Source organism: Phocoena phocoena, chromosome 1, assembly GCF_963924675.1.
Source record: "Phocoena phocoena chromosome 1, mPhoPho1.1, whole genome shotgun sequence".
In the NCBI taxonomy this organism is placed as follows: Eukaryota; Metazoa; Chordata; class Mammalia; order Artiodactyla; family Phocoenidae; genus Phocoena; species Phocoena phocoena.
Window position 1 is genome coordinate 105,858,093 of NC_089219.1, and position 11,383 is coordinate 105,869,475.

At 50.1% G+C, this 11,383-nt stretch overlaps 1 protein-coding gene across 1 annotated transcript; it reads right to left on the minus strand.

The window, feature by feature from the left end:
* Window positions 1-3,037: 3,037 nt before the first annotated feature.
* Window positions 3,038-6,055, minus strand: ZNF697 (zinc finger protein 697). The gene is made up of 2 exons (XM_065896030.1): window positions 5,812-6,055; window positions 3,038-4,416 (listed from the first exon to the last, which is right to left on the minus strand). The coding sequence occupies exons 1-2, from the start codon at window positions 6,053-6,055 to the stop codon at window positions 3,038-3,040; spliced, it is 1,623 nt and encodes a 540-aa protein (XP_065752102.1).
* Between the last annotated feature and the right edge of the window lie 5,328 nt (window positions 6,056-11,383).

The following is an 11,383-nucleotide window of genomic DNA, read 5'->3' on the forward strand; positions in this document are numbered from 1 at the left end:
TGTACAGCCTCTGGATCTTGAAGAGGCCACATGGCTCAAGGGGTTAACTTCTCGTCTTCTCCTTCCAGCTCAGAGCTCAATATTTAATCAAGCCATTTAACCTATTTAAAACTGCTCTAGCTTCTTCTCAGTAAAGGGCAGCCTGCACTTGACCAAACTCCCCAGGAAATAAACGATACATTTGCCTCCACCATCATTAATGAGTTGGTGGAAGGAATCTTCAGAGTAACATTTTCAAGGGTGAACCAGTTACCAGGGTTTGCTTTAGAAATACTATTTTTCTAAAACTAGATACAAGAAACAACCTCCTGAATGCACCAAACCTCACTTAATGCAGCTATGTTCCTTGAAGAATAGTAAGAAAAATGGAATCACGTTTTAGCTGCATCGTGAGAGTGGGGTGTTTGGTGCCTGGACTGTTTTCTTCTGCTGAGGGATGTGGTCACAGAAGGGATAGTGAAGTAGTGGCTGGCTTTCTTATCTATGGTAACAGAAAGAACAGAGTGGGTCAGTGAAATCCAAAGAATTCCACCGCCAGTAAATTATTTTACATTAGCTTCAATCTCCTCTCCCCACTGAACCCATGCTCGAAAGTTGCTGCTAGAGACTGTGCAATCGTATGAAAACGTCAGCAAAAGACCAAGTGACCCAGAATGTGGATCATAAACCCAGGAATAATCAAAAGTTGGATGAGATTTCATAGGCACAGACTCAAGAGAACTTAAAACAGCTGGAAGAGGTAGATGTGCATAAAAAAACACAAAGTAATAAGATTACCTACAAATTGGCTATATTATTTTCATGTGAGTCTCATACACTTGGTATTCAAACTACAAGAGTCAGAATAAATAACGGACACTTGCTTTGCTCAGATTACTCTTGACTAAAATAAAAAGGAATTAGTATCTTCCAAAACTATCTATAGTTTGAAAATCTATTTGCATTTGTGAATAACAACAAACCGATTAAGAGGGCAAGATCAACAGGCATTATACAAGCCCAGAATTCTAAGGGTTTTTTTTTTTTTAAGTGTTATGATGGCAAAAACATGCTTTCCTAGAGTCCCCAAAGAGGTTCTTTGCTAGAATACAACTGAGCAAGTATAAATTACCAGCATCCATAGAAAGCTTGCTAAAACCGTAAAAACAATCTTGTGGGTTTTTTTTTTTTTTTCCTTCAAGCGTGTCCAACAGTTTGTGAAGATGCTTCCATGAAAAGTATAGGTTAACAACTGCTAATAAAGAAAAGAAAACTGCTTTCCACAACTCTACCTTCTAAAGGCTAACCTAAGGGAGGGATTTTCAGCATAGGTAACTGAAGTCTATACAAGAGTCATCTAACTATAGCCCCTACTAGAAATGGAACCTATCTAGGACACTCTAATTACATGACAAAGACCAGCTTTGTCAACAAGGACATCTTTGGCCCTTCTAGACTAGCCTTAAGTGTTCCATCAAGCGTTAAGAATGTTCAGTGTCCTTATTATATAAATCACGACAGGTAAGTCTTCCTAGCAGCTGAGCTGGAGAGCACCAAAGGGCAGACCACACCTATCCACACTGTCATCAGCCTCTCTTCAGAACTACCTGTCCCACGCCTGTCCCCAGGCCTTCCCTAAGACAGGGGTCATAATACTGTTCTACCTCACAAAGACGTGAGAAACAACTAACAAGCATTAAAAAGCAGAAAGCACTTTCGAAATACAAAAGTGCTATTTTGGCATTTATATAACAACCGGAAGACATTCGTTGCTTGTGCTATGTGTCAATTTTGCATTTACACCTCTCCCCGCTTGTGCCCTCCTTGTGTAAAGTCTTGAGCTTTCTACTGTGCCGCCCTGTGCAGGAAAGAGAAATTTCTACTCGGAACAGAGCCCATATCAACATGGGTGGGGGTGTGGGTTCGATTATCTCCCCCATTACTGCAGAGGGGGAGGGGTACACAGATACAAAATGAAGGCAGATGAGACGAAGGGGCCTGGCGCCCCAACATGGGAACATTTGCTTTCCTGGATTTCTCACATAAGGCCAGCAAAACTCTGAGCAAACTGACTTTTGTAGCAGGTCGCTGGAGCAACTGTTGATGGCCTGAGTTTCACTTGAAACAAGCATCAAGCTGACCTGGGAAAGGAAAAGTCACACATAGCTGCGACTGTTCCATTTCCCAGCACTTAAAAAGATTACAGATGAGACCTGAAAGAAATACTGGGCCTGGAACACACCTGACACCGGGGGCAGGGGTCTGGTCATCCACACAGACTACCTTGATCCAGCATGAAGCTAGACTATTTTAAAGGAAGTAGCAAAGAACCAGGAGCAGGACCACGATTTCCCAGATCTGAAAACCAGTTGTGAATGAATTTCTAAACCTCAGATTCCACCCTGGAGACGAGGGTGCGTAGCTTTTCTGCCCAGTTTCCCCTGGACGCCTCAAAATAGCAGCTAGCTGTGGCTCAGAGGAAGGAAGGGAAGAGCACACAAATATCCACTCCTGTAGGACGGACAAAGCTCCTCTACTTTTCGCGGGACTATAGCTGATGTGTGGGGACAGGGCAAACAGTGGCTTAATACCTGCTGAAACCAGGACAGAATTACTCATACCCGCCTTTCACTTTACCCCGTAACCCTCACTCCAACCACACGCTCTCCCTGCTCTCCCCGCTTCCCACGGGCCATCACTGCCCAAGCTACTCTATTGCCTGTCATCCTGTACCCTCCCCCACCCCCAACTCCCCTTCCTCAAGGTCCTCAAAGTGCCTGCTCCTCCACGCTCTTCATCCTCCACAGCGTGTATGTCGCCACGCTCAAGCACACCTCCCAAACATTTCCTCATTAGGGAGGAGGCAGGCAAAATACAGCACCCCCGAAAGAACAAGTCTTACTCAACCCTCCCCTTCAGGACCCCCAACACCTCAAGGCTCCCCAGTCATTCTCCGATTGCCCCTCCCCCCTTCCCCATTTCTTTCTACAGGGTCTGTCCCCAGCACATCTAGCCCCCCGCCCCGCCCCCCAGTGCGCAGCCTCCGTCGGGCGCAGCCCTAGCACAGGTGCAGCTTCTGGTGCTGCGCGAGGTGCGTCTTGTAGCGGAAGCCCTTGCCACAGCCGGCGCACTTGTGCGGCTTGTTGCCCGTGTGGATACGGCGGTGGCGGATCAGGTGCGAGCTCTGGATGAAGCTCTTGCCGCACTCGATGCACGTGTAGGGCTTCTCGCCCGTGTGCGTGCGCTGGTGCTGCGTGAGCGTGGAGAAGTCGCTGAAACGCTTCTCGCACTGGCCACAACGGAAGGGCTTCTCGCCCGTGTGCACGCGCAGGTGGTTCACCAGGTGCGAGTTGCGCCCGAAGCCCTTGCCGCATTCGCGACACACGTACGGCCGCTCACCCGAGTGCGTGCGCTTGTGCGTGAAGAGGTGAGAGCTGACGCTGAAGGTTTCCCCGCACTCGGAGCACATGTAGGGCTTCTCGCCCGTATGCACGCGCTGGTGCTTCACCAGGTCCGAGCGCCAGCTGAAGCGCTTGCCGCACTCGCCGCAGCCGTGCGGCTTCTCGCCCGTGTGGATGCGCTGGTGGTTGGCCAGGTGCGAACGGCGCACGAAGCCCTTGCCGCACTCCCCGCAGGCGAAGGGCCGCAGCGCCGCCGGCCCCGCTCCGCTGGCCGCCGCGTGCGCCCGCCGGTGGCTCAGCAGGTGCGAGCTGAGGCTGAAGGCCTCGCCGCACTCGGGGCACGGGTAGGGCTTCTCGCCCGTGTGCAGGCGCCGGTGCTTGAGCAGGTCGGCGCGCCAGCTGAAGCTCTTGCCGCAGTCGGCGCACAGGTTGGGCCGCTCGCCCGTGTGCAGCCGCAGGTGGTTGGTCAGGTAGGTGTTGCGGCTGAAGCCCTTGCCGCACTCCCCGCAGCGGAAGGGCTTCTCGCGCGGGGGCCGGGCCAGCGCGGGCCCCGCCCCGAAGCCCCCCGCCACGCCCACGCCCATCATCCCCACCACCCCGCCGCACTCGCCAGCGAAGCCGAAGGGCTCCAGGCTGGCGGCCGCGGCGGCCTCCGCCAGGCGGTGAATGCGCTGGTGCTGCAGGAAGGCGGCGCCCGGGCTGAAGCTCTCCCCGCAGTCGGGGCAGATGGTGGGCGCGTCCATGATGCTGGCCATCAGGCTGTCGAGCTCCCCGAGGTCTATGGCCATGGGGTGGTGGAGCCGGCGGAATCGGCGGTGGGCGGGCTTGTCACCCCGGTGTCGACTCCCCAGGGAGAGGTGCCGCCTCCAGGGAAGCACGGCAGGAGGCGGCTGCTCCTCTTCGCCCTCTTCCTGGGGGCTCCGGGAAATGCCGACGGACTCAGACAGCCCTGCGAACATCGCCATCTCAGCTACTCCAGCTTGGTCATCGTCTTCCTCACGGAGAGCAACCCCTTCTTCCTCGCTCAGCAGCCCCTCTGCAACAGAAAAGGCGGCAGTGGGGGTGACTATACTGGGCGCTCAACAGGTAAACCCAGAGGAAGCCCGTCTCAATAAGACGGTGGGCCACGGGGTAATCCCCTCCCCCGGGGACTCTCAAACTCTCTCTCCAAGGTCCCTGTCTCCTCCACCCCCACTTCCAGCCTCCTTCCCACCTGGTGACTCCTGGGGAAGGCCTAAAGGAGAGCGAGCTCACCTGCTCCCTTGGCTTTCCAGTTCTTCAGGCAGCTGTCTCCGGGCCCAGGCCCCACCCACTGGACCTGAGGCTCTGTTCCCCAGGGCCACCTGAAGGCCTGACAGTCAGCTTGAGAAGGTCAAGTCTGGGCCAAGTGGGACTCTCTGGGATCTCGGAAGACATCTGCCCACTCCAAGAGCCACCAATGCCTTTCAAGGCCCTAGCCTCAAAAGACAAGGCCACCCCAGCCAACCACAAGAAAAGACCACCCGGCCTAACTAGGCTCCGAACTGAGTTTTTAAATATGATTGGTCAGTCTGCAACCGCTTAAGGTGGGAACAACAAACCAAACACACCCCAACCTAAGGGCTTTACTATGTAAGGAGGGTGGGGGGTTGGGAAAAAGGGGAGGTGAGTGCAGGGCCTGGAGCTGGTGAGTCCAACTTAGAGGGTGATCCAGAACACACATCTGTCTGCCTCTGGCTGCTTATCCCCAAGCAGAGGACACCCAAGAAAGTGACTGGGATGTGAAAGACCATGTGCTCTGTGCACCGTAAGGGAGGGCAGTAGCGGGGGTCTGGGAGGTGTCCTGGGGAAGGAATGTAACCTCACGGCCCTGATCATAAGGTGTTTCAGCTCATTTCTGTCCCCAAGGCATGCACAGAGCAGGATAAAGCAACAAAAGCCCAAAGATGGAACCGAGGAAGCGGATGGAGGCCCAGCGTTTACTCTTTCCAGATCACGAATAGCAAGGGATTTAGGAGAGGCCTTGGGCACTTTGGGTATTAGCCACATGAACCTGGGCAGGTCCCTTACCACTGTGTTTATTTATTTGCAAGCGGGGATGATGACTGTAACTGCAGACGTCTAGATCTGTGCTAAGCAACTCATCTAACTCTCCAACAAGGCCAGGACGTAGGTCCCAATGCTACCTCTGTTCCCTCTTGTGCTGTTACAAGGGTTACTTTATTTTGTATGCTGTAAAGTGCACGCCTGTGAGTTACCCTCTTCACCCATGTTTACCAGTACAGCCCACCTCAGACCAGATTGATGAACAGGCGTAAGATGGTACAGAATCTGCTTAATGGTGTCCTCTAGAGAGCTGCCTCCTAAGAATGCTGCCCCTGGTTATCTCTGGAGGAGCTAGAAATAAATGTGAATGCGGCAACTTCCACCGAAACTGCCATTTTCTCCTCACCTGTGCAGATGTTAGACACTAGTTCCCTCTCCTCTGAGTCCCCTCTTAGAGCTTCGTCCTGTGGGTTGGAGCCCATCTCCTGCTCCAGGTGGCATTCTCTCTTGTCTGCATCATGTGGGTTAGAGCCCATTCCTCTGTCTTCTGGGTCCCCTTCCCTGTCTTCAGAGTTCTCAAAATCAGAGCCCATCCCCTTGTCTTCCGAGTCCTGGGCTTCACACATGCCCCGTTTATCTTCTCGTTCCATCCAGGAAGACCAGGACAAGGGAGGTGACCACGGATCCCTGCTCCAGACAAAACACACAGATAAAGTCACGTGAGTCTGGCCTCATCCCCCTACCAGGTCTGGCTTTGATTTCCATGAAAATCAATGGCACAGTCCAATAAAATGTACAGAGTTCCAAGCCCCAGACGGCAGATCTCTGCTCCATCTCACGCTTTAAGGTAAACAGAACTGAGCGAAAAGGAGGCTGGTCTGGCTGGGTAGCAGAGGAACAGTGTCAACTCATGAGGCCACGTGTCAACTCTCACTGGACTACAATTCCATCTGCTTCCATATATGAAGTGGATTCTTCTATTAACATGGCTCTATAGCTTTAACAGTGGGGTAACAGTGGTATTCCCATTTTACAGATGAGAAAACTTAAAAAGAAGACCCCACTAGCCTAAGGCTAACTTGTAAGCAGTAAAGTGGGAATTAAACCAGTTGTGCTGCTTCAAAGTTCCATGAGTTCCTTACTCTAGTTAAAGCTTGCCCTCTTCTACACAGATACAATTTTTATTTGTATACAATATTTTATTTACTGAGGTCAATTATACCTCAGTAAAGCTGGGGGGGGAGGGGCAGCTTGCCCTCCTCAAACCCACAGCAATTTTGTGAGGATTTTAGCTAATTATGAGGGGGCCTCTAAGGAACCAGAGGAAAAGTACATTGGAGACACAAGACTAACAAAAACATCGGTATTTTAACTTCTTATCTAAGACTGTGTCACCAACAGCAGCAGCATCCTGGCTCCAGTGAGGATCCGCTGCTTTCCTGTGAGCAGTCAGCCAAGTAGTTCAAGCTTTAGTAGGTCTGTTGGAGGGGGTGGTGGTGGAAGAGATGCAGGGACCCTCCGTATCAGAAGCCATCTCTACAGCCTGATGAAATACTTTGCCTTATTATATACTTTAATTGTAGAGAGCCCTTAACAGGAACGTCCCCTGGCACAACTGGTTAACCCCTCTACAGAACAGGCCAACGTGTGAGTTGTAGGGAGACGATGACATCAGATCCCTAAACCCTTTTGTAGATGGCAGGTTTACGTTTCAAAAGTATAGGGCGCCCTGCCAAGACTGCCCAGCTGAGCCAAAAATAATTGACGTCTGCCGTCTATCACTCTCACAGCTCAGCTCAAGGCAGCAAAACACTTTACAGGTCAAGGATCTTGGACCGACGTTGAAGTGTCCAGCTCTCTCTCTGCCTTGGCAGTCCCCAAACAGGACTAGCAAGAATATGGCTGAGCATGCGGCTTTTCCTACCTGCCTCTGTTGACAGGGCTTCCCAGAGGCAGCCCTGGCTCTGTGACTCTTCGGCGTGGAAAGCAGGAATTACGGGCAGCAGCCTTTCCGGTGGAGTCAGCCTTACTCTGCAGCCCAGGGCAAGTCAGTTAACTTCTCATTGTTTCAGTGTCCTCATCAGGGCAAGCGGGATAATGCTACATAACCTTTCACACACGGAGGGTGTCAGAAGGAAACATTAAAAAGCACTTTGGAAAATACTGTGGTAGGGACTCGATACTCTGACTAGTCCAAATGTGGAATTCACACAGTATTCCTCTTTCTAAGTCCTGATGCCATTCCAGCACACCTCAAAGACACACCAGCCCCTCCGTAATTCTGGCAGACCCAGAGCCCTAAATAGCACATTACATCCTTTCTCAGAGCTGATGATATGCTCCCTAGATTAGAGGGAACCATCAAGCCTGCCTCTTAAACATCACAGGAAAATGGCTGGACTGAGGATGGAACACAGCTGGTCCCTTTAGAATGTATAACTGTTTAAAATGCCAGGTCCCAAACACTCAGGATTAGGCTGTAGGAGAAAATCCCTTTAAAGCCATAAACCTTTTAAGAGGTCTATCCCGCAAGGGACTATTGACCCCAAGTCACTTCTACCCATCACCCTCTTGCCTCCTGGAGCTCAGACTCTACAGACAAGTACAGCCCTTGAGTCAGCATAGATATATACACCCCGAAGGTGGGCGGTAGGAGGTTTTCAAACATGTGACCTGTTGGTTTGCTAGTGGCTGAAAGCAGTGGAGAGTTGGGAGGGGGACTTAAAGGGGACCTAATCAATGGTTTCTGCCAATCTGAGACCAGCAAGAAGAATTTTATCAATAAAGTAAGGGAAATCACATAAGTGTGTCACGAGAAATTCATAAAACTAAAATGGCAGGGTATGGTACCCAGAGTGGTGCAGAAGTAACTGCAGCCCTCCACCATGAAAGGTAGGATTTAACAGTCTACCCTGGGAAGCAGGAAAGCTTAAGGTTTTACCCCAAACCCTTTTAAGGACAGAGCGCCTTCTCAGAGATCACCTCAGACACAGCAAAAATGGAACAAGCGGACTTTCTGATTTGTGATTTCTTGGGAACCAAGAGATAGTTCATACCAGAGATATTAAATAAATAAACTTTTTTTTTTTTTTTAGATTTAAGTGGGGAGAGCAGGGAGAGGCAGAATCTGAGTAAGTTCCCCATTTAGAGCTGTCTTATGAAGTTCACAATGCTGCCCCACTCAGGATTAAGGAGGCTCTGAGCTCCCAAAGGGAGCACGTCCAGATCCTTATTCACACCAGGGGAGGGAGGATTAGGTATGTTCTGGAAGCTCCTGTTGCCTAGAGAGATACACTCATGGTACAACATCTACTCAAATCTGTTTTAAAATGCATTATGTTAGTGCAAAACTGGAAATCTGCATGCCCCACAATATGGATTCAGCTCCATTCACACCATCACACCATAGGATTCTAGGCAGCTATCAAGTAACGGAGAAGGCTACTTAGAGGTATGGAAAGGTAGTCACAATATATTATTAGATGAAAACTAGCTGGTTTAAAAATCATCTCATTTGTTTATTAGTATATGCACACCAGTATATAGTTACACATGTCTACACAGGTTCCGAGAGGAAAACCAGAAGATTATTTATCAAAATGTTAAATATCTCTTGGTCACTTCTAGGGGCTTTGCATCATTTAATCTTAACAACCCAATAAAGCAGGGTATGATTTTCAACTTCAGAGACGAGGAACCAGGCACTTAAGTTAAGCGATTAGCTCGAGGTCATACAAATCATAAGTGGCACAGCAGGGACAAAGCCCCTGCGGTCCAGCTCCAGTACCCACGAGAAGCTGGTGTGTTGTCTGGGATAACTTTTCCTTTTTGTGAACGTCAGTATTTTCTACAATAAAGATGTATTATTAGCAGCAAAATATGCCAACTTTGTTTTCAATGTGATAAAATACATTATAGGAAAACCTACAATTATTCAAAAGCAGCAAAAAGGAAGACAAGGACAGGAGTTGTGCTTAGCTCAATCAAGAAGACTTAATTCTCAGAAATGTTATCTACACACCAGTATAATCGAACTGTCAGTCACTAGCTATCTAGGCACATTTTGTTCCATTCATTCTCAAAATAAGAACTAGCAACATGTTTTCTGAGGCAAGGCCAGGGTTGGCCAATGAGGAAGTGGCAGGACGCTGTGACAGCTTTGCGGCTAAACTGACCTGGGTTCATATCCTGTTCTTTGTCAGCTACTTCACCTTGTGCAAGTGAATCAACCTTGCTGAACCTCAGATTCTGCATCCATAAAAACAAGCATGCTGCCACCTACCATATAAGGTTAGTGGAAAAGCAGCTGGCACGCTGTAGAGACACAGTAAATGGTAGTTATAATATGAAACTTACGGCAATGACTTGATTAAAGAACACACACACACACACACACACACACACACTTCGCAAATTGGGGGTCGCCTTTTCATAGCTATATTCACCGAGAATGGTGTTTGGCAAGTACGAACAAAAAACTTCCTCTGGCTTGGCCATTAAGGGCTCTATTAATGAATAGCCCACCACGTGGAGACAAGAACCAGGGAGGGGCTGGATGCTTAGGTGAGCTGGGGAGAGGGAAAACAGTTCAGTTCCATGTTGGTTTGGAGATGCTGATAACCCATCCTGCACACAGGAAGTATTCGTCTAAAGTATGCGTGGTCCAACAAATCCTGACTTAAACCATCTATAAGGGAGCTCTTCTCCCCCCTAGTAAGAAGGGGCACAAGTTTAAAGGGGGGAAAACCAAACAGAGGTAATAGTGGGAGTAGTCAGGCAAATAAGATCCATTCTGCATCTGGTTCTAATCACTGAACTAGCAGTAATGAGGAGAGCCCTGGTTTTGGCCACCAAAGACACTGTGCTGTGTGACTTACAGTAAGTACTTGCCCCTCTGGGCTTCTGTTCAATGAGGAGGTTGGGTATGAATGTGCCCGAGTCCTCTTCTCCTGGTCATGCCACAAGCAGGAGCATGAATCCAGGGAGGCACCACTGTCTGTTTCGTTAGACACGTTCAACTCCAGCTCGTTTACCTGACTCCCACAGCAAGCTGTTAACTTCCCAAACACCCAAGACCGCCACCACCAAACCCTTCTCTAGGGCGCAGACCACATCAGGGTAGGATCAGCCAACTTTGCCGAGACTGCTCAAATTCTAGTTTTTAGAACCTTTAATATTTTCATGTTCTTACCCCCTTCCCCCCCCAACTCAGAAAAGAGTAATGTTTCTAACTCTATAACGTCACTAGGCTCAAGCGCCTTCTAGACAAGCTCAACCCCCTGCGAAAGACGAATCCGATCAGTCTGAAGATATTGCTACACAGTGGAAGTAAATGTGATAACGTATGTTGGAAGGAAGGATCGGGGTGGGAGGGAATGAGGTGGGGGAAGGGGAAGTGGAGCCAGCCACGGAGCCAGAATCAGAACTTCACCCGCCTGAGCTTCTTGGCACCTTCTCCCAACAGCGCCCTCTGGACCGATAGAAACGCAAAACCCATTCCTTTCCAACAGCAAAAGCGCCACCACTTTAAGGATTCAACGTCGCTTCTTGCCAAGACGTTGATGCCCACAAGCACACACCTCTCCCCCACCTTCCTGGTAGATGAGCCACTGGCCGTCCTTCTCTGGGGTATCGTGCGCAGGACCTCCCGTGTCACGCCTCCTGCTGGCGGGAATGGGAGTGGTGGAGTGCGGCGCTCACAGCGCACTGCTGCCTGTCGTCTCCCGTTGGGATGCCCAGTGCAGCTGACCCTGCACTGGAGCGGATCCCTCTCATTTGACTCCAGTAATTCCGTCGGGTGAGCACCGAGGGTCATCCACCCTGTTTTCCACGTGAAGAAAACTGAGGCTTAGCCAGTTGAGCTCCAGGTGACACAGCTCCTAGGTACTGTCAGGTCTCTCCCCAGCGTCTCTTGGCTCCTTGCCATGGCATTCCCACTCCCCGGGAAGGGGACAGCTGGCCAGGGCGTACCCCCGGAG

What these genes read in the sequence shown, in the direction of transcription:
- ZNF697 (XM_065896030.1), bottom strand. Translation starts at nt 6,055, where the DNA reads ATGGAACGAGAAGATAAACGGGGCATGTGTGAAGCCCAGGACTCGGAA. An exon ending in AGTGTCTAACATCTGCACAG is followed by an intron (nt 4,417 to 5,811) that starts GTGAGGAGAAAA and finishes TTTCTGTTGCAG; the next exon opens with AGGGGCTGCTGAGCGAGGAA.